At 37.1% G+C, this 23,191-nt stretch overlaps 1 protein-coding gene across 2 annotated transcripts in view; it reads left to right on the plus strand.

Annotated features, from left to right (window-relative positions):
- Window positions 1–430: 430 nt before the first annotated feature.
- Window positions 431–23,191, plus strand: part of CYL1 (alpha-N-acetylglucosaminidase family / NAGLU family) — a 59,370-nt gene continuing 36,609 nt past the window's right edge. Inside the window, exons 1-9 of one of the 2 annotated variants that reach the window (XM_082915806.1) lie at window positions 515–935; window positions 3,076–3,149; window positions 4,131–4,342; window positions 5,575–5,696; window positions 7,430–7,483; window positions 7,635–7,720; window positions 10,835–10,929; window positions 11,993–12,074; window positions 12,991–13,097. In XM_082915806.1, the coding sequence (XP_082771932.1) occupies window positions 7,445–7,483; window positions 7,635–7,720; window positions 10,835–10,929; window positions 11,993–12,074; window positions 12,991–13,097 (409 nt within the window). In that variant the 5' untranslated portion in view covers window positions 515–935; window positions 3,076–3,149; window positions 4,131–4,342; window positions 5,575–5,696; window positions 7,430–7,444. Of the gene's footprint in view, window positions 936–3,075; window positions 3,150–4,130; window positions 4,343–5,574; window positions 5,697–7,429; window positions 7,484–7,634; window positions 7,721–10,834; window positions 10,930–11,992; window positions 12,075–12,990; window positions 13,098–23,191 lie in introns of both variants that reach the window. The other variant, XM_028240465.2, reaches the window with a different exon arrangement.

Below are 23,191 nucleotides of genomic sequence, written 5' to 3' on the forward strand. Positions count from 1 at the left end.
ACAGTGAAAGCGTGATTTCAAATCACGTTTTCTTAAGAAAAAACAATGCACACTGAAAGCGTGATTGTGAATCACCTTTTCTTCACAAAATGAATATGCACAGTGAAAGCGTGGTTCTAAACCATGCTTTTTTCAGAAAATAAATTACACGACATGCACAGTGAAAGCGTGGTTTGAAACCACGTTTTCTTCAAGGAAAAAATTTATATTAAAAACGTGGTTTGGAACCACGCTTTCTTAATTAAAAGTATGGTTTCTAATAGCGCTTTCACTATTCATCAAATTTTCGACTCCAAACAGTGAAAGTGTGATTTATAATAACGCTTTAGTCTAATTTAAAAATTCTATCCAAACTAGACCTAATTTAAAAATTAAAACCATAAATTAAATTAATATGGGAAAAGCATCCAAATGAGGAGTCTTCTTCCAAAGAGTTTGTTAATATCCACAAAGGTTCAATGCTTAAGTGACCCAAGTCACTTTTCCTTGGACCAAGTGCATGAGTCATTATTATTTATTTTTTAGTCGCATCTGATTAAAAGAAAAAAAAAGAACACCTAAAACAGTCAGTGAGAAACGATTGTTTAAAATAGGCGTGACAACATTTGATCTAGTAATCTAGTCTTCTGCTCAGCGATTGTTTAAAACAGGCGTGACAACATTTGATCTAGTAATCTAGTCTTCTGCTGAGGAGGAACAGTCAGAATCTGAACCAAAGCATGTCCACTGCCAAGTTTATCCTTCTGATTTTGATCATCTTACTACCCATATCATTATCATCATCATCAGAAGAATCAGGGGCAATAGAGGCCTTGATTGGACGCTTGGAAGCCAAACGGTCAACTCCATCCGTACAAGAACATGCGGCCAAAGCTGTTCTCCACAGATTGCTTCCAACCCATGTCTCCAGCTTTCAATTCAAGATTGTATCCAAGGTACCCCCATCGTCTTCAATGTTGGGTTTTACTCTGTTTTTCTTAATTACCATAGTTATCTACTTCTTTGTGAGCAGCTACAGGTTCTGCAATTGCAAATTTATTTGCTAGTCTCTCTCTGGTAGGCCATTCGGCTATTGAGAGTCAATTTACATCAATCTTTGCTTTTGAAACCAAATTAAAGTACTTCCCCAAATGATATACAAAGGGGGCCTAGTTACTACAAGTTATCAATATGCTACTACTCACCCTTTTTTACTTCACACTTTGGATTGTATGGTGAAAAAAAGAAAAGAAATGGTTTTTCTTGCCATCAATGTTTGGATGAGTAAGAAAATAAAGTATATGAGAGAGGGATATGAGTGGGATTTTTTTCTTTTTCTTTATATATTAAGGGAATCATAGTATTATAATTATTTTATACCAATCAAGTGAAATAGGCTTAGTAAGAGAGAGTTCTCTTTCTCACCCTTGCTCACTCTAACCTACAAACCAAACATGAGAAAAGAGATATTTCTCAGCATTTCTCACCATCATTTCTGAGTTCTCTGGACTCTTGTTCTATTAACACGGCAAGATAGCTAGGACACAGTTGAGTAAAGGACAGTTTCATAATTCATTAGTGAAATCTGTGTCTTTACTAGATATTAGAAGTGAATAATTTTGTTATCAGTGAGCATAAGAAGAGAAAGAATCACATTAAAGGAAAGTAAAAGTACTGTCAAGCAGGGCTAGCACTGAGTTTTTGGGGCCTAAGTGAAGTCCTAATATGGGGTCCTTTATATATTCATTTAAAAAATGCTTCCATAGAAAATTTTGAAATACTAAAATGTTTAATAAAAAAATAAATAAAATAGAAGTTACATACCAAAATTTACTTGCATAAATAGCAAAGTCTAGTTCACAATAAGGACAAAATACTAAAACAATCTAAAATTATAATACCAAAAAAAAAAAAAAAAATTGAACAAATTATAGAAAAATCTCACACAAAGATTACTTTCCTTGCATTTTTAGCTGCAAAATTATTAATTAATCTTGTATAATCTGGAATTGGGCACTTTTTTATTTGAGGCCTAAAGAAGTAAACAAAATTTTCTTTTTGCATTTGGTACAAGGGCCATATTTTTTTCAGGGCCCTAGGTAGTGGCGGCCTTGCTCGCCTATGCCTAGGGCTGGTGATGTAGGACAAGTAGGGACAACAGCAACAGTAGGCTTTTGGGGCTGATTTTAGTTGGGTTTTACAGCTGAAAATTACAATCAGAGTATAGGGGTTTAAGGGTTTGTATGGGGTAATAAAGGGGTAAGAGTTTAAGCATGAAAATATGAGATTTTATTATTGTTTAGGGAATGTTAAAGTGTAGAAAATACAATTGGGAAAGAAAGAGAATAAGATAGTTTTGTGAATCACTCCTAGACTCTCTTAGGCATCACACTTGGGGTTTAATTCCATCACACAATCCATAAGAAAGTTGCAAAGCTGTTGGAATTCTCTAAAATATCAACTCCATTAATTAGAAGTATTGCATGACTTTATATCGACTTTAGAAACTTCTTTTATTAGCTGGGATTCCAAAATAGGAAGCTTCTAAAAATATGACTTCCAAAACCTATCTAAGACCAAATAAGAAATACATATAAAAATTAATTACATAAATTACCAAAATACCCCCAACTTAAAAACTCTATAAAATATAAAAGAACTATAAAATAAGACTAATAACACTAAAAATATAATTATGAATAGTTCTTATCGGTTTCTTTTTGAAATTATGCCAATGCCCAAATATTATCGCTTCTTTGAATTTAACCTTTCTTTAGCTTCTTTTTACTCTGCATCTGCCGGCCTTGTTGTCAACTGTCAACAAATAGTGTATCTTTATAATTAACGAGTGGAAATTTCTCCAACAAAAAAAAAAAAAAACTCATGGTCTTGAAGAGTTTTTAATGACAAATTATTTAAAATGGGATGTAAACTGCTTCGTGTTCCTAACTTCAACTATTGAACATATATTAGTTATTGGTTGGTCTAAAATTCATATGCTTTTAAATGTTCTTATCTTTTCAGCCAATGTTGTCAATATCTTTTCCTAATTTATCATAATTAACTATGTTAATAGTTCTCACTTTTAACTTTTAGGATATTTGTGGTGGACGCTATTGCTTTCGGATAACCAATTACAAGAACTCAAGCAGGAATGAGCCAAAGATAATGTATGTAGAATTTGACCATTACAAGCACCGAATTTTCATTTTTTAATGGTCTGATTGGTCAGAGACTTTTTCAGTGTTATCATACCTTTTCTATGCTGTTCTTTTATTTTCAATCTTAATTATAGAATCTCAAGCATCATGTCTTTCTCGTCTTGCGTAGATTTTGAGTCAATGCAGTGTTGAAATGGAAGTGGATATAGATGAAATCAAACAATGAAAGGTTGATACAATAACTTAGTTGTCATCATCAGCTTATGTTGCACTGTAAATTTAACTGGTTCCTAGAAGCATTATTGAACTTTTTAGGGCATCTTTGGACTTTCATGAAATCCGATGGCCCCCTTGTGTTTTATCTGCGTGAAAATTAAACTCAATAATTGATGATGAGCTCATTATGTATGATTTACTAGAAATTATGGTATGATATTGATTTTGGTCTTGATGTTCTGATAATTGCTATCTTAATTACCATAATTATGAGATGTCTTCCATATTTTATAAAGGCCTTGATTCATGTTATCGATTTCTATATTCAAGTCCTGTGTGAAACGAAATGGTGGCATTCAATCTCTACAAGACATAGACATGTACATGCAATTTGTAACAGTTTAGCTTGGAATATGTGAAGTTTTTATCTTTTAAACATGGGTTGTAGCTATTTGAATGACATTATTTGTAGTGAAGTCTTACTTGGCTGGTTTCTGACTTTCTTGAGATTCCATATTTTGCACATGTATGCTTGCTTGAGTTAGCATGAGATCAAAAGCTAAAAATGAACTTTAGCCAGTTGCTTCTAATAGAATATGTTATTTAGTTTTCATTTATTCATTTATTGTAAGATTTAACAAAAGAATAGGGAAAAGGTCATGACATTGAAAACTATGTACTAATTTATGTTTCCCTCAAAGTAACATAGAAGACGTTTTTTTTTTTTTTTGGCAAGTGAGATTACAGAATTTTCTCTGTTGTATCTCTCTTTAGGATAGAAGGTATTACTGCAGTTGAAATTGCATCTGGCCTCCATTGGTATTTAAAATATTGGTGTGGTGCTCATGTTTCATGGGACAAGACTGGTGGTATTCAGATTGCTTCTGTTCCAAAGCCCGGATCTCTGCCTCTTGTTTCAGATGAAGGAGTGATTATTCAACGTCCAGTCCCATGGAATTATTACCAAAATGTTGTAACTTCCAGTTGTAAGTATTGAATAATTTTTAACTCCTTTCTTCTTATCGATTACTCTTTTTGTCTTGGGCCTCTTGGCTAGATGGTGCTCATTGACTACAATACATCCTTGACTCGTTGTCTGATGTTATATTGTGACTGTGGGTAGTTCTCTCGAGTGGGAAAAATCCAATGTTTTTTAAGTTCCTTTTTACTTGTTTGCCTCATATGTATTCCTTGGTTTCTTTGTTCTTTCTCTTTGCCAAAGAACCCTTGGCTAGATGGTGTTCATTGACTACAATACATCCTTGACTCGTTGTCTGATGTTATATTGTGACTGTGGGTAGTTCTCTCGAGTGGGAAAAATCCAATGTTTTTTTAGTTCCTTTTTACTTGTTTGCCTCATATGTATTCCTTGGTTTCTTTGTTCTTTCTCTTTGCCAAAGAACCCTCTTTTCTTTTAATTTTTGCAATTTTTTTTGTTTTTGTCTTCTTTGTTTTTGCGCACAATCTATAATACATTTCTATGTGGAAAAACGTTAACCATCAATTTTCTTGTTACCTTCAGATATTATCCTAACAGAAATTTTTTTATCCGTGATTACCCTTTTTTTTGTTTTTCCTGCTTTGATGAGCTTGTTTTATCAAGAAAACAGCACTAGGGCAAGGAGTACCATGTATACTGGACACATATGAAAGAAAAACTATATCCCTATACATCATGTGAACAGTTTGTAACAATAATTCAAGAGACTATACACAGAAGGATAACTTTTTTTATAGCCCAAATATACTGTAAATTCAAAAGCCTAATACTATTCAGTAGATGAAATTGAGCCTCAATAAATATTATGCAAAGAGTGTCAATCCTTTTCCTCACTGATTGCCACATCAGGAACTAATGCATGCTCATCAATCTTCCTACTCTTTCTTATCTTCACCTTTTCAAAGAATGAAATAGTTGAACTGTTGATTGAAAGAAAAACCTAGGATACACTCATGGACAACAACACTACAATGAATAAGGTGGTGGCAAAGATTTCTTATGTTCCTTTTACAAACAGCACCAATTAACAAGTGATAACACTTTAAGACATCTAATAACAGCCGGTATTCGTCAGCAATTATTTTTTTATCACTAATTCTTGCTGTAAGGTTAATGAGAATAAAGAATTATGTCATAACTTTATCTTTATTTTATCTTTTTCCTATTTATCTGGTGCTGCCGTTGTTAATACTTATGATCGTATAATCTTATTAACAGATTCCTATGTTTGGTGGGATTGGGAAAGATGGGAGAAAGAGATAGACTGGATGGCTCTTCAAGGAGTTAATTTGCCTCTAGCATTCACAGGGCAAGAAAGCATTTGGCAAAAAGTTTTTACAGTGAGCAAATATACCCATTAATATTTACTCTATGTGTCAATCAGTTTATTATTTGCTGTTTGTCTTAAAACATGTTGGAGCTCAAAATTAGAATTCTTGCAATTGGGGAATGAATATTGTAGTTTAAGACTTGCGTTTGGCATGTAAATACTGTCCTTCCTTTATTGTTTAGTGAAAGCATATTTGCCCCACATTTGGACATATTTATGGGAATAATAAAAAAAAAAAAATTGAGATTATTGTGGTCATTAAATATGGCTTTCCATCAAAGTCAAGAATCAAATTGTCAAAATGAATTGAGTGTTTGCAAGATTGATCTTGGAACAACCTTGCCTATAACTGCAGAAGTTTTGCTTTCATTAGTCATAAATGGTTTCCATGTTTAACTGCAAGGCAGTCAAGGCCTCTCATTTCGAGTTTCTTGATCTCAAGATTTGTGAATGGTTTCTGTCTGTGAACTGTCAGACAGTGCCATGCCCTTGAAAATACGGAGGAAAAAGGTACAAGATAGGCTGGTCTTGATGTGTATATGAACATGAAATAGAATCGAAAGTGGAAGCAACAAAATTCTTTTATTTATAACCAAAAATTGCTAAATAACTTTTACTCATAACATAGAAATTTATTCCTATGAATCAAATTATTCATAACATGTAAGTGTGTGAACCCTCAGGGGTTAGCCTGGTGGTAAGGTCTTGGGTCTTAAGGGTGTGCTCCCTCCAAAATTTAGGGATCGAAACCTCTTATGTGCTAACAATTCTTTAGAGCCATTGGACTAGAGGAAAACCTTTGAATTAACCATGGTGCACTTGCTGGAAACTCCTTGCCAATATTCACCCAAAAAAAGAAACTCCTTGCCAAGGGCTTGTATGTCCCTGGGGATTAGTTGGGCTTTGATCTGGACACTCCGGTGCCAGTAAAAAAAAAAAAAAAAAAAAAAAAAAAAAAAATAAAAACAAATAACATGAGAAGTTACTAGTGTCTTTTTTTTTTTTTTTTTGATTGGTATGTTCCTAACACTAACTTCTTGTCCTAAAATGGAGTAATATCACGAGACAATCACATTTAATTAGAAGAAAAGAATGCTAGAAGTAAAAACCCTTGCTATGGTATCTTCTGTTACAGAATTACAGTAGTGTGTGGAACTGCTATGAAATTCTTATGAGATGTATTGGTATCAATATGTTTTCAAATCCTTTTCCTTATTTTCAAAGCTAATCTAATTTAATTTAATAAATGTAGATTTTTAAGGGTAATAAACGTTGGTTATACCTACATGGTAATTGGCTCCTGCTATTCATAGAACTGGTTGTAGCACATGCTTTCTCAATTCACTGTGAAATGGACTACATGTATGCTTTGGCATCATTTTGCTTTTACTTTATCATGATTAAAAAGTTGCCTGCTTTTGTAAATCTAGATTCACTTGCATTTCGTGATGATCTGAGCTAAATTTATCTTCTTCTTTAGGTCTATGATGTGTGTCTGCTATGTTCTAACGGCACATGCGTCTTTATGGATGTATGTGGAGAAAAGAACCTTTACTGTAGTTTTGCTGTTGACATAGCATTTCAAAAATTTATGCCTTTTCCTTTCTGGAATTAAATGTAAAATGCTCTGTTGAAGTTTGTGATGACCGTGATCAAGTCATATTGGTCTTCAATTATATTTCCTTTGGTGATATGTTGCTGAAAATGTATGGGCTCATGCTTTGTGTCTTTGTTCTTTTTAAGGATGTCTATGAGTGAATGCCAGATCCTAGCTCCAAACTTATGACTAATTATAAGGCCAGTATTATTTATTTGCTAATACTTCTCTGGTTTCAATATACAGTTTTTGCTAGGATTCATTTTATTTAGAGTTGCTGATTTCATTGATGCTAATGTCAATACATATGCAAGTTCAGTTATGTTCTGATTTTCAATTGTTCAATGGCAGGATTTTAATATTAGAAAGCAAGATTTGAATGATTTCTTTGGTGGACCTGCTTTTCTTGCCTGGGCTCGCATGGGAAATTTACATGGGTGAGCACATGTGATTTGCATATCCGTCTAAGCTGAAGGTTAATCTTGTTATAGAAGTGAATCATACTGTGTTACGTCTATTTTGAGATTGAACATTACTATTTCCAATTAGATTGCAATATTTGTGTATCCTTTTAAATTACGCTTAACTGAAATTATCTACATATTGATAATTCTTCTTTGGGAATTCTGTTATTATTGGCTTCTTTGTGACCAAAAAAAAAAAAAAAAAAAAAAAAAAAAAATGCAAGAAGGAAATTTATGTTATCTGTTCGAGCTAGCACATTCCTTTAATTAAAATACGGAAAACATCTAGTTACCGCATTCCTTCAATTAAAATAAAGAAAACATCAGACTTTGCAGTAATGAAAACTGTGTGTGTTAATTTCCGACCACACTGCCAACTTAGTACTCAATTGGAGAACACCGGCAGAATAGGTTAAGCCCGAAGAACCTGCAACAGAAAGAAGAGATTCCGGCGGTGGCTTGCCTACCCGGGGGCACTCCAATGATCAAGTCAGTAAAATATCTCTCAAAGATAACCAATAGTGCTTAACTCACTAGACAGGGCATAAAAGACATACCTTAGACCTATGGGGGTGCCTCCCATTTATAGTCAACACAATCCTAGTCCCAATAGAAGCCTAACTTTAATGAACTTAGGATTACTGCTAATCTTGGACTTCCAGTAGGATTAGGATAAACTCTCTAAGAGTCTTATCTTTACCCAAACTGAAGTTTTCTCTCATTTTAGGATTCTTATCCTTTATCCGCTTATCCCGGATTCCGGTTTCTTCGCAGATAACCTTGGCCTAGCCGAGATCATCTCGGTGTCATGACCAAGACACGTGGCACCTCGGTTGGCACTTCGGTGACACCTCGGCCACGTGTTGTCATTCAAAAATTATGTCTCTACAACTGCCCTCTAGGTTCTATTACCTCAACATCCTGAGGTGATGGAACCTATATCATTCCTTTTAATCACAAACCCGGTTTAACTTCAGTTTGTAAATTTTTTAAAAATTTCAACAAGTGTTAAACATATTCTCGGTTTAAGTTCAATTTGTAAATTTAAAATTTCAACAAGTGTTAAACACAACCTCGGTTTAACTTCAACTTGTAAATTTAAGTTTCAACAAGTGTTAAACACGACCTCGGTTTAACTTCAACTTGTAAATTTAAGTTTCAACAAGTGTTAAACACGTCCTCGGTTTAACTTCAACTTGTAAATTTAAAATTTCAACAAGTGTTAAACACGTCCTCGGTTTAACTTCAAATTGTAAATTTAAAATTTCAACAAGTGTTAAACATGGCCTCGGTTTAATTTCAACTTGTAAATTTAAATTTCAACAAGTGTTAAACTGATCTTGACTTGAAAATTCCAACTCTCAAGCATCATTCTCCAGCCCTCTGCATGGCTTCCACCTATTCCTTTGTGGACCTTATATAAAAAGTCTTTAACTCAGGCTGAGCTTTTTTCTTCTCGGGCCTAATCATCTAGGTCGAGATCTTGTCTTCTTGGATTCTCCATGCCCAACCTCTCGCGAAGGCCGGTGAGAATGTCCCTTGGTCCCGCCATGCTAAGGGACTGCAGGAACAGTTTTCTGCCCCCCCTTTCTGGGCACCTTTCTTGGCCGCTGGAATCGGCGTATCATGTAGCGGGAATGGTGGCTGCATGACGTTGTTTTGCATCATGAAATTGACCACCATTTGTAGGTCTGCTAATTTGTTCGCCATTCCCTTCACCTCATCGTCCTTCCGCAGGCATCTTTCTTTCCATACATGGAGGCCGTCCTCGTTATAATACCCGATTCGGTCCGTTTTCTTTGGTACGTCGCCCTCCTGGCTGACATCCTTTCCTCCGTCATTCTTATCACGAGTCTCTTTGTTGTAGTTGTCTTCTTCGACGTCAAGGTCAATAGGTTTCCCACTTCCAGTAGGAATGTCATCCCCAACCTTCTCTTTTTGTCCGTCGTTGGCTATCTATTCTCCTGTCATTCCCATAGACGGCGCCAAATTGTGTGTGTTAATTTCCGACTACACTGCCAACTTAGTACTCAATTGGAGAACACCGGCAGAATAGGTTAAGCCCGAACAACCTGCAACAGAAAGAAGAGATTCCGGCGGTGGCTTGCCCACCCGGGGGTACTCCGACGATTAAGTCAGTAAAATATCTTTCAAAGATAACCAATAGTGCTTAACTCACTCGACAGAGCATAAAAGACATACCTTAGACCCATGGGGGTGTCTCCCTTTTATAGCCAACACAATCCTAGTCCCAATAGAAGCCTAGCTCTAATGAACTTAGGATTACTGCTAATCTTGGACTCCCAGTAGGATTAGGATAAACTCTCTAAGAGTCTTATCTTTACCCAAACTGAAGTCTTCTCTCATTTTAGGATTCTTATCCTTTATCCGCTTATCCCGGATTCCGGTTTCTTCGTAGATAACCTTGGCCTAGCCGAGATCATCTCGGTGTCATGACCAAAACACGTGGCACCTCGGCTGGCACTTCGGTGACACCTCGGCCACGTGTTGTCATTCAAAAATTATGTCCCCACAAAAACCATGCTCAAATTCAAAGATATCACTAGTATGGAATAAATTTTAAAATGGAAGAGAGAGAGAGAGTAATAAAATAAAATGTGTACTATTTTGTCTAGAAAGATGTTGAAGAAAATTTTTAGTAATGCAGCTTAATTTATGTTTGAAAAACAAAAGAGAAAAAAAGAAAAGAAAGAAAAACCGGAAAAGCTCTAGGAGTTTGTATCAGGTCAGTGGATTTATATGACTTCTCATTTCATGTTTTCCTAGGGATCCTTAACGAGACACACCAGAGAGGACAACTGATCATTCTTCCTTGAGACTATCTTTTTATCAAAATTTACTCTTTTGTAGTCTTCTAACTTGTGCTCCCTTAGTGCATTTTTTCTTTTCTGGACAAGTTACAGATTGAATTGCTGGTAGTCTGCATTGTTTTCATATTTTTGTCAGTGAAAAAGCTGACCCCTACTCCTATCACTTTATCTCTATGCCATTACCACACTGCTAAGATGCTTTGGTCTTCATTCTTTTTGCATTTTTCTTTGAATGTCAAATTTATCTGTATCACAGGTGGGGTGGGCCTCTATCACAAAATTGGTTGGATCAACAGTTGGTGCTGCAAAAACAGATATTATCACGGATGATAGAGTTAGGCATGACTCCAGGTACAGTCAGCTTCATGATTGAAAGGGCCTCTCATTTATGAATTCCATATCACTTGACATTTGACTAAACATCCAGAGATATGATACTTTTCTGGGACAAATTGAAATTTGACTTACTGATGTAGGACAAATGTGTGAAGACTTCTCCTATGAACCCAAACTCAATTTACAGCAGCAGAAAACATAGGCTATGGGGATGATTTTAATTAATTTTGTTGCTGAGTAGTGGTAAAGATAGAGGGTTTTACGGGTTTGTGTCAAGGTAATAAAGCAATAGGATTTGGAGAATGAGAACACAAGGTTTTATGGGCTGTTTGGGGTTGTTCTGGGCATTGTGAATAGTACCCGTGAACAGTAACTTTTCTGGTTTTGATTTCTTTTGCAAGTAGAGTGTTAGGGTTGAGAGACTACAATGCTTGAGAGATGAATAGGGGCCAAAAAAGATTTGGTTATATGGTTTAGAGGTTAAAGTGCAGGAAAATTATAAAATAGAAAAGAGAACTCTAAGAATCACACTCCTAGAATCCTTAGGCATCACATCTAGGGTCAAAATTTTATCACACAATCCCAAGAAAGCTTCAACAGCTCTAAAAAGTATCTCCAAACTGATCTCCATTGAATTAGAAGCATTAGCATTAGATAATTTCTTCCCCCAGTAGGATTTGACTTCCTATTTGGAAACTAAGACTTCTTCTTCTTTTTTTTTTTTTGATAAATAATTTGGAGGACTTCTGACTTCTAAAAGCTATCTACGATCAAATAAGACCCATAAATAAATCCCTAGCCTATGACTTGGCGCATACCACAATCCATGGGCTACCCCTACAACTCAAGTACAGCAAATGTGAAAATTACTGAAATACCCCATAAATAATGTAAAAACAAGCGTAAGATAAGACCCAATAAGGGTAAACCATAATTATCCTAAGTCCCATGTGTGTTTGTCTTGTAAGCATTTTCTTGATCTTCTTATGGTTTGATTTGAATCACTTATCATTTATAATGAACCTCCCTGTGATTTTGATGTTGTGTCTAATCAAGAAGGAATCTCTTTCTTTTGCAGTGCTGCCATCTTTTTCTGGGAATGTTCCAGGAGCACTCAAAGATATATTCCCTTCTGCAAATATTACAAGACTAGGGGAGTGGTAATCATTATTCTTGCTCTTTGATGTGCCTACTTTTCGATGATAACTTTTTTCTTTATTCTTTTTCTTTCATGAAGTACTATTATGCTTAAGAAGCTGACACTATGTGATTAAGTTGTTACTAGGTTACTGTCACATGCATGCTACTGTTAATATTATCCCCCAATTCATATATTGTAAGATTATTTTATCGTTTCTTCTTTCATCTTGAATGCTTTTTATTCCAGGTAATTTTACCAATAGAAGAAAAATTAAAATAGAGAAGAATCATTCCTTTTTTTTTTCTTGTGTTGGATAATAATAGTAGATTAAATAGCATTGACCAATGGTAAGACTACACATATTTTCTTGGGAAAATTGCAGTTCAGTGTAAAAGACCGAAAATAATTGCAAATACATGGGGGCTGCAACTTTTGCTGAGAAAAAAACCACAGCAGAAATCCCCCCCCCCCCCCCCCCCATCTTTTGGTAAATAGTTTTTGGTCTTTCCACTGTTTTATAATTTGCCCTATTTTAATTAAGTTCCAAAAATGGTCGACATGAGCACATTGGGAGCTGGCAGAGTGGATACATTTGCTGATAGCAAGTTGACTTTCATTCATGTGTTCATGGTGAGCCATGCCAACATCAAGCTAATGTCATGACTACTCAATCTAATTGAACAAAATATCTCCGTCATGTTGAAAATGTACAATAAATTAAATTTTAACACTATTGCAACTTTTAGCCTGTGCTAATTTTGCTTTTGTAGTCTTCTTGAATTTTATGTATTTACTCTTTTGTATCTTTTCATAACAAATCATAAGCAGACTTGCTATTTGCTCGTCTGCTGAAATGAGCTTCTTGTGCAATGCTTGAAAACTTCAAACTTCTGATATACTATACGACTTGAAATTTCCATATTTTCTTATCATAGGAACACTGTTGATGGTGATACTCGTTGGTGTTGTACTTTCCTTCTAGATCCTTCTGATCCTTTATTCGTAGAGATTGGGGAGGCTTTTATTAAGCGACAAATCAAAGGTGCGATTCATGTTTCTTAGTCACTCACTTGAAAAAACCATGGTATTCCAAGTTATATCATTATCAACTTTCATATTTTCTACAGTACTTGATGGTTTGAGCGTCAAAATTTATAAATCATGCTAATTGTATGGTAGGGTGGGCAAGCATCCACCCGATCCACCAAAACTGAATGGTCTGAACCAATCTATCACATAATGAACGGTTTCTATGGTCCGAGCGGACGGATGTAGATGCATTTTTCCCAATCTGTCTAAGTTCGGACAAATAGCGGATGGGAGGCCACTCGATCCAACTTGATCCACCAACACTCCTAAGAAAATGAAGTTATACTTTTATGCTTTGTATGTCAAAAAAAAATTTATTTAGTAAATATATTTGCTATTTATGAAATATGAAAGTTGGGCCTTTATTTTTATTATAAAAAATGAACAATCAAAATTTTTGGGCAAAATAGTAAATAATTATTGGAAAAAGAACCTAAAACAATAAAACCAAACCGCCAAACTAATTTGCAGCATGGGCCGCTCAATCCGCATCCGTTAACTAAGTGGATGGATGCAGATTGATTTTTACCAATCCACCTAAGTTTGGATGGATGGCAAAGTAGAGGCCACCTGACTCAACCTGATACACGAGCACTCCTATTGTATGGGGCTTACCAATTAAAAAAGAAAATTTCAAGTGGTTGAGGTTGCATCCATTCATGTTCTATATATATATATATATATTTTTTGGGAAAAAACTTTTTGATCATAATTTTGGGATATGTACTGATAGAGATGCATGATATACATCCTCATATAATCTTATCTGCAGAGACATATACATGCACTTCTCCTTGTGTAATAAGCAAGCATCCATACATACACATACTTTACATATATATGTTTCTTACTCAGTTGTATATTCACATAATTGTTAGGCAACATTAATGCCACATGTAATCTAAAGAAATGCAAAAAAAAAAAAAAGGACGCGAGAATTGATGATTTTAGGGAGTAACCAGCTTAGGGTTTGATATGATATCATCCTCTATTTATATTAATGAAGATTAAAGTTTGTAGAAATTACAAGGGGGCTCTGAGGTATAGAATAATTACAAACTAATAACTCAGATAATAATATAATAATATAATATGCTAACACTCCCCCTCAAGCTGGTGCGAATATATCTCTCATGCCCAGCTTGCCTAATATGTCATGAAATGACTTATTCCCAACCCCCTTGGTGAGAATGTCAGCAAGTTGTTCACTAGACCGGACAAAAGGAATACAAATTGTACCACTAGTGAGTTTCTCCTTAATGAAGTGGTGATCAATCTCAACATGTTTTGTCCTGTCATGTTGAATCGGATTGTGAGCGATGTTGATAGCGGCCTTATTATCATAGTATAACCGCATGGAGTCCGTCTGATCAATACCTAGATTACTCAACAATAACTTGATCCATAAAAGCTCACACATCTCTTATGCCATAGTTCTAAACTCAGCTTCTGCACTTGACCTGGCAACCACATTCTGTTTCTTACTCCTCCAAGTAACTAGGTTGCCTCCAACAAAGGTGCAATACCTTGAAGTCGATCTCCTATCAGTTATTGATCTGGCCCAGTCAGCATCTATATAGGCTTCCACACGAAGATGATCATACTTTGAAAAATAAAGACCCTTACCAGGAGCAGACTTCAAGTACCTCAAGATTCTCATGACAGCCTCAAAGTGAATCTAATGAGGAGCATGCATAAACTGACTAACCACACTGACAGCAACAGCAATATCAGGACAGGAGTGAGATAGGTAAATGAGCTTACCCACTAATCGTTGATAGCTCCCCCTATCAACAGCTTCTCCTCCTTTATCATCTCCCAATTTCTGATTAGGTTCCAGTGGAGTGTCACATGCCTTGTAGCCAAGCATCCCAGTTTCCTTCAACAGGTCAAGCACATATTTTCTCTGTGAGATAAATATCCCATCCTTGGAGCGAGCAACTTCAATTCCTAGAAAATACTTCAAGCTTCCCAAGCAAGGTTTTAAAAAGCGGCCGCAACCGTTACGTAACGCCGTTACGTAACGGTTTTGGCGGTTACCGCCACCCGTTAGCGGCTGCCGTAGCGGTCGTAACGGTGCTGTAGCAGCCGTAACGGCCTGTTACGCACCGTTACGTAACGGTTCCAAACTGTTTCTTCCGAAAAAAAACACAAAAAAAAAGGCTAAAAATGGGGAAAGAGGGATAGAGAGAAGAGAGAAGATAAAGAGAGAAAATGGAGGAGCAAGAAATAGAGAGAGGGAAGATGAAGAACATGTTATTAATTTGTTGAAACTGTAAGACCTATGCTATTCTATTCAGCTGCTATCACTAAATCATTTTGTTTGTGTGTGTCTATCTATATATTGTTTGAAAATAATAATAATAATAATAATAAGTGTGGTCATTATCTATTTGGCTTGGTTAAAATATGTATATATATATATTTAGCCTCTTATTTATTCTCTTACTTTTGTCATTGTTTATCTTATGTATAATAGTTAGTGATTAATTTTTTGTATAATATAAAGTCATTAATTATTAAAATAAAATGTAAAAAACTCAGTTTATAGTGATTTAAAAATATGAAATATATTGCATCATACTTAAAAATTTATAAAAATTGATCAATATTTATTTTTAACCCAATAAATATGATCATGGAAAAAAAATATGCGTATCGGTAAGTTTTTTTCAAATTGTGCAAAAAATAAAAAAATTCACGGTTCCGGTTACTGCAACCGTTACACTACGGCCTTTACACCCCGCAACCGCAACCGCGTCACCGCCACCGTTACGGCGACCGCAACCGCTTTTCAGAACCTTGTTCCCAAGTCTTTGATTTCAAACTCACTAGCTAAATATTTCTTCAACAGAGGTATTTTCCTACTATCATTGCCCGTAAGACCTATGTCATCTACATAAACAATAAGTGCTGTAGTCTTACCACGTGAGGAATGTTTCACAAACAAAGGTGTGATCTGCCTGACTCTGTTTGAAGCCATATTTAAACATAGCCTGAGTGAATCTCTCAAACCAAGCCCTTAGAGACTGTTTGAGACCATATAATGACTTCTGAAGCTTGCATATTTGCTTTCTGTCTGTGATCCTCAAAATTAGGAGGAATGTCCATATATACCTCTTCTTCGAGGTCATCATGGAGAAAGGCATTTTTGACATCAAACTGATAAAGCGGCCAATCTAGATTAGCTGCTAGAGAGAGAAGTACTCTGACTGAATTCATCTTAGTCACGGGTGCGAAGGTCTCCTGATAATCAATGCCATATGTCTGAGTGAACCTTTTTGCCATTGCCTTGTAACGCTCAATAGAACCATCTGCTTTGTATTTCACAGTATACACCCATTTACGTCCCATAGGTCGTTTGCCCATAGGTAACTCAGTCAATTCCCAAGTGCCATTCTTCTTAAGTGCTTTCATTTCCTCAATCATGGCTAATTTCCACTCAGAGGTAGCAAGAGCATCCTGAAAATGGTTAGGAATGCTAATAGAGGAAATATTTGACACAAATGCTCTATATGAGGATGACAAATGAGAGTAGGACATAAAATGTGAGATAGGATGTTGAGTACAAGATCTCACACCTTTCCTCTTGGCATTAGGAACATCAAGATCAATGGACTCAAGAGATTCAAAGTTACCTAGACTCTCATCAGAAGCAGGAGATGGCAGTGGAGGAGCAGAAATGGTCCCTTATATCCAGTTAACTTTCTATCTGCCTATGTCCCGGACATAAACATGCCCTTCCCTATCCTTGGTGATATTGGGTTCTATAGTCCCAGTAGAAGAGGGTGGGGCAAGAACAACTGGTTCCACCATAGGAATCACAGGACTCACTTCACACCAAGGCTCCTCCAGAAATGAGGACTGTGACACCGGAGAGGACAAGAAATAGGACTGGGATTCAAAGAAAGTAACATCTATGGACACAAATCACTTACGAGAAGAAGGGTGATAACACTTATACCCCTTTTGAGTAGGAGAGTAACCAAGGAAAACACATTTGAGGGAGCGAGGGTCCAACTTACCACGAGTAGGAGAGTGATTATGAACAAAACAGATACAACCAAATATTTTGGGAGGAATAGAAAATAAGGACTGGGAACCTAGGAGGACGTGAAGAGGAGCTTGTTTTTGTAAGACCTGAGTAGGAAGACGATTAATAAGATGTGCAGTGGTGAGAACAGCGTTGCCCCAATAGGGCCGAGGCACACTCATAGAAAAACACATGCACCGAGCCATGTCAAGAAGATGGCGATTCTTGCGTTCCGCCACCCCACTTAATTGAGGGGTATTGGTGCAAGAGGTCTGATGGATAATGCCATGAGTAGAAAAATATTGCCCTAACCCAGAATCTATGTATTCCCCGCCATTATTAGAACGAAATAGTTGGACAGTGGCCCCAAACTGAGTACAAATCATCTTATGAAAATTGCGAAACACAGAGAAAATCTCACTCTTATCTTTCAAGAGATACACCCAAGTAGTACGAGAAAAATCATCAATAAATGTAACAAACCATTGATGACCTTTCACAGACATAACACAAGAGGGACCAAACATCAGAATGTATTAATGAAAAAGGAACTAAACTTTTATTAAAACTGGGAGCAAAAGAAGCGCTGTGTTATTTTCCAAGTTGACAAGACTCACAAAGAAATTCAGACACATGATGATTTGCGAAACTAGATGGAAATAAATGCTTAAGTAAATAAAAAGAAGGATGCCCAAGACGCCAATGCCACAGCCATAAATTAGCGGGGGTAGTAAAACGCGTGGTGGAAGAATAAGCAAGCGTGTCCGATTGATCCAGGAAGTAAAGACCATTTTCTGCACTACCATTGCTAATTGTCCTTCTCGTGACAAGGTCCTGAAAAAGACAATGATTAGGAAAAAACGTACACTACAATTCAAATCCTGGGTAAGATGACTCAAGGATAACGGATTAATAGAAAAATTGGGAACATGGAGAACAGAAGCTAGAGTTATGGTAGGAGTGACTTGGACTGAATCTTTCCCAGAAATGGAAGAAACAGTACCATCTGCAATCCTAACTTTGTCCTGACCTGAATAGGGCTTATAGGCAGAGAAAAGATCAGAGGAGCCAGACATATGATCTGAGGCACCGGAATCAATTATCCAAGGCAAAGACTTATGAGACAGGAAAACACAAGGAGAAGTGGCTAAGTTACCTGAGCGGGCAAATGGCGAGGAAGATGTACTGAGAGCAGTAGAAGACTGGCGGTCCAACAATTGGCGCAGAACATCCTCAAGCTCAGCATCAGAAGCTTGGCCAACGGAAGCAGAATTAAAATCAAGTGTATCAACGGCACTAGACTGATGAGCTCGGGAATAGGAGCCATGTCCTCTAGATTGGCCGGACCGACCTCCTCTAGAACCAGACCGATTATCTTGACCCCCAGATGGAGTCTCATGAAGCTTCCAACACGTCTCACGAGTATGCTGCGGCTTCTTACAATAATCACAGAATACAGACTCCTTAGCGGCAGATGGGGGGATGGGAGTCAGGCTGAGGCTATCTCAAGGAGTAGACAGTAATGCTGAGCAGTCAGTAGAGATAGGGGACATCACAGCAGACCGGCGACTCTCCTCATTCTGTACATAGGCAAATGCCTCCTGAAGTGAAGGAAGAGTGTCCATACCCAGAACTCGACTCCTAACTGGATCATACTCCACGTTTAGGCCTGCCAGAAATTTAAAAACCCGTTCTTGTGCGATGAACTTCTTGTACCCGACAGAATCAGCAGTGCAAACAGGCTTATAGTCCTGCTGGTGATCAAGGCGTTTCCAACCATTGGTGAGGAAGGTGAAGTACTGAAGAACAGTCTGTTCCCCTTGAATAGAGCTCTCAATAGAGCGGCGCAACTCAAATGCTGTGAGAAATTCCCTTTGCGGGAATAGGTGGCAGCCATAACATCCCAAACATCTTGGGCAGTCTCCATAGACAAGTAGCCCTCACCAATTTCTGGAACCATCGAATAAATAAGCCAACCCATAATTAAAGAGTTCGTAATCTCCCATTAGTCATAACCCGGGACAGTGGTGTTAGGTGTCTATATCCTGCCATCAACATACCCCATCTTCCCTCTGCTCTTAAAAAAAATAGTCAGACTTTGAGACCATGCTAGATAGTTCTGACCATTAAATAGAGAGGTGGTGATTTTCTGACTAGGGTTGGTGTTATTAGGCATGGTAGTAGGTCCGATGGGACTCTCACTTCTAGGTGTTTGTGTTTGAGGGGTAGTGGACACACTGGTGGAATCTGCCATGGATACTATACTACCGAACCCGCAACAAAACTAGTGGCAATCACAAACTCGGAAGGTGGTGGTGGAAGAACAGACACACTGACCATTATAAAGGCATAACAAAATTAAGAAAACTTTTTTTTTGTTTTTGTTTTTGTTTTGTTTTGTTTTTTTTTTTTTTTCTGTGCTGTGTTTGATCAAAGGGAGGCACTACCCAACATAGGCGATGTAAACCCAATCGGAGATAATACCAGACATTAACGAAGTGATGAGCGACGACTGAAGATGAGCGACGGTTGAAGCATACCAGAGATGAGCGATGAATGAAGTGATGAGCGACGACGGCATAAGGGAAGTCGACTGAGGCAGAGAGGCTACCAAGAGTAGTCGACACCAGCGGATGACCAACCCAGGCAAGTCTCGAACCCTAGAGTGATCTTTGTTGCTGATTTCAACCAACAAGGGTGAGCCGAAACCCTAGACAGGCATCAACCCTGAGTTTGACCAACCAGGGTCCTTCTCGGCTTGAGCCGAATCCCCTCAAGGTGGAGTCGGCTTGAGGCGACAGAGAGGAACTGGCTCGGGTGGTGGCTGGTGGCTCTGGTTTGTAATAAGGCTAGATGTTAGGGTTTTGCTTTGATACCATGATGATTTTAGAGAGTAACCAACTTAGGGTTTGATAGGATATCATCCTCTATTTATATTAATGAAGATTAAAGTTTGTACCCTGAGGCATAGAATAATTACAAACTAATAACTCAGATAATAATATAATAATATAATATGCTAACAAGAACAATGAAAACCATTTAATTCAGAGCAACTGTTCTTCCAAGGCTGTGAATTATTTTTGTTCTTTTGGAAATATTTTAATTCGCGCTGCCTCTTCTCTCTTTGTGCAAACAATGTTAAATCTCTGTTGCCATCTTTATATTTCTTTTGTCCAATTGTTATGCCAACCTCAACTTTCTTCATCTTTTCAAAGCAGTGACACATGCCTTGTGTAGGTTCAACAAACTGAGGCTCTCATAGCACTATACTGAAGTAATTTTACATCATCATACAGACCTCCGTGTGTCAACCTAACCTGTAGGGGACGTGTCTGATTCATGTATTCAGTCACACCGAACAGCTTTAAAGGACCAATAACACTTTTGTGTGCTTTGGTCCCGGCCTTCATGATGAATTATGCCTTCTTGACACTTTGCTTTGCAGGAATCATTACCTCCGTGGTTATACCACAAACCTCATGATTTTATTGCTGCAGTGCTTGCACCATGTGCCTTCTAAACATCGGCCAAAAGTTAGGAAGCACGGATACGAATACGAGATACGGATACGGTAATACGACAAAATCTAAAAAAGTAGGATACGGGTACGTTGGGGATACATTTGTAAAAAATATATTTTTGTAATTTTTAATAATACACTATGCATAAAATAAATAAATAAAACATGAGTTCATCCATTTAGTTAATATCAAACGCTGATTTAGAACATACCAAATCCTAAAGCAAGCTAATAAAAAAATTTGTATTAATTCAGAATATCAATGTCAATTTTTGCTTGTTCCTCTTCATGAGAGAGTGGATAGAGGTATTTTTTGTGAAGATAAAGATAGAAAAGAAAGAAAAAAAAAAAAGAGACAAGATCGACCTTTAGAGATCAATGGTGCTGTTTCATTTTAGTTTTTTATATTTTTTTTGTGTCTTTATAGAGGCTAAGGTTCCTTCATTTTTTCTTTGTTTGATCATTCCATAAGTTCTTAAGTAGTTGCATATGTTTGGTATTTTTTTTTACTTGCATTAAACTTTATAATTTTACAATTTGACCCCTATTAAAATCTGTAAGAAAATTATGTTTTGGCCTCTACCGTAACCCGAACATATCCTTCCCATATCCAAAATTGAAAAATAAAAAATAATTTTTAGATACTCTTTAGCCGTACCCAATATGTATCAAGCCGTATCGGATGCGTATCCGTATATGAAAGGTATCCGATACGCGTACGTCACCTTTTTTGGAGTATTTGTGTTTCATAGGCCAAAAGGCATGGCCTAGGAATGTTGAGCTATTCAGCATGCACCACGACACGAGGCTCCAGGTACTTGTGGCTTGGAGGCTAGAGATGGAAGTTTCTCCATAATACCACACCTGCGCAAGTCAAGTTGCCTTTGAGCTATTCTAAGTTGAGAGAGAGAGAGAGAGAGAGAGAGAGAGAGAGAGAACTCACCATTGTGCTTTGCCGTCAAGAGACGATTATAATGACATAACTAAATCTTGACAGGCCTAAAGATATGACGACATTGTTGGGTATTCAGTTGTGCCCCCCTTACATCATAGATAACACGCTTCACTTTGATCTCTGATCTTCCGCTGTCTTTCTTTCTTTTCGGCTGGTTTGCTTCATCTCTCACTTATGCACTGCCTCTATCTCCTGTGTCTCTACATGTTCACTCTTTGGTGAAACTTAGACCATATAGGAACCCCCTTTCACTCGAAACTATGATTTATTTGTTGATTAAATTTGTATCATGGTGAGTTTGTCAAACATGTGTTGCATTACCATGGGGAGCTACCAAAATTGTTGGTATCACTCTTAAAGACATTTTTTTGCTTCAATCATATTTTTCAATTTTTTGAAATGAACACTCAATTACTTCATTTAAACCAAAAGAAATTCTAAAACTTGATGAAACTGGAAATAGTAGGAGTGTGCAAGGACATTTGGGACAATCATTAACTATTGGTGTGAACCTTTCTATTCACATATATAGTTTTTCTTTTATCCAAAGTTAGATTATGTGTATGTAGTTCCTGCATGAATGTAATCTACAATGACTAAAATAACTATTTTGTTCCACTATTAGTTCTTGGAAAATTTATTTTTTGTTTTATTTTACTTCTCATTTTAGAAAAAGTTATCTAACTTTTCACTGTCCAAAACGAAAGTGACATACTCGTTAAGTAGTTGAGCCAGATATCAAATTGCATAACTTTTTAGTACTAAGTTCCATTCGCGCGTGGAGTGTCTGACTGTTTGTGCATTGACATAGGTGTGTGGTCATGCCTAGTCATCTTAATAAAAATTGTGATCGACCTACATTGAAGTCATATCCTTTTTGCAGTTCTTGGTTATGTGATGGATCTATAGTTTTGGTGTTATTCCAAAATAGCTTGTCAGTGCTAGAAAAGTTATACTCTGGATTATCTTGATGGTGAATGAGTGGGTTGAGAAAATCAAAACCTTGGAGATTGAAGAAGAAGAAAGAGAAGGATAGAAGAGTATGAAGATGGTAAGTTAGCTATACGAGGTGTAGCCATGATAAGTGGCACCTTTTGGTTGTGCAATGAGCTTTACATCATGGCTTCCCTATGAAGCCTCGCTCACCAAGTGTCACCACCAACTAGTGGATACATGGGCCAATCAACAAGTCAAGCACCTTGACTGCGCTTGGCCTTGTGTCACGGGCCGACTCCTTTAGAGGCGCAGCGGATCAATTTTTGCCCGTGTGGCGCTCAAACTCCACCAAGTTTAAGCCCGCCATAGCTCATTGACAAATCGAGTGTTGATGGTCTCACCCGTTTGAACATTAGGGCCCAATGCTTTGTCAAGCAAAACAACTTCACAAGGAAGCTCCGTCTTCTCCCGGATGCCACAAGTAGGCCTAACGCCTCCAGTGCACCAAACACGGCATAAGTCGCTTCATAGTGCCAAGCTTATCTCAAGCAAGGTGCTCGCCCAACTTAGGTTCATGTTATCAAGGTGCCTAGCCACAAA

Source organism: Camellia sinensis, chromosome 2 (genome assembly GCF_055761805.1).
Source record: "Camellia sinensis isolate YWXY chromosome 2, ASM5576180v1, whole genome shotgun sequence".
Classification (NCBI taxonomy): domain Eukaryota; kingdom Viridiplantae; phylum Streptophyta; class Magnoliopsida; order Ericales; family Theaceae; genus Camellia; species Camellia sinensis.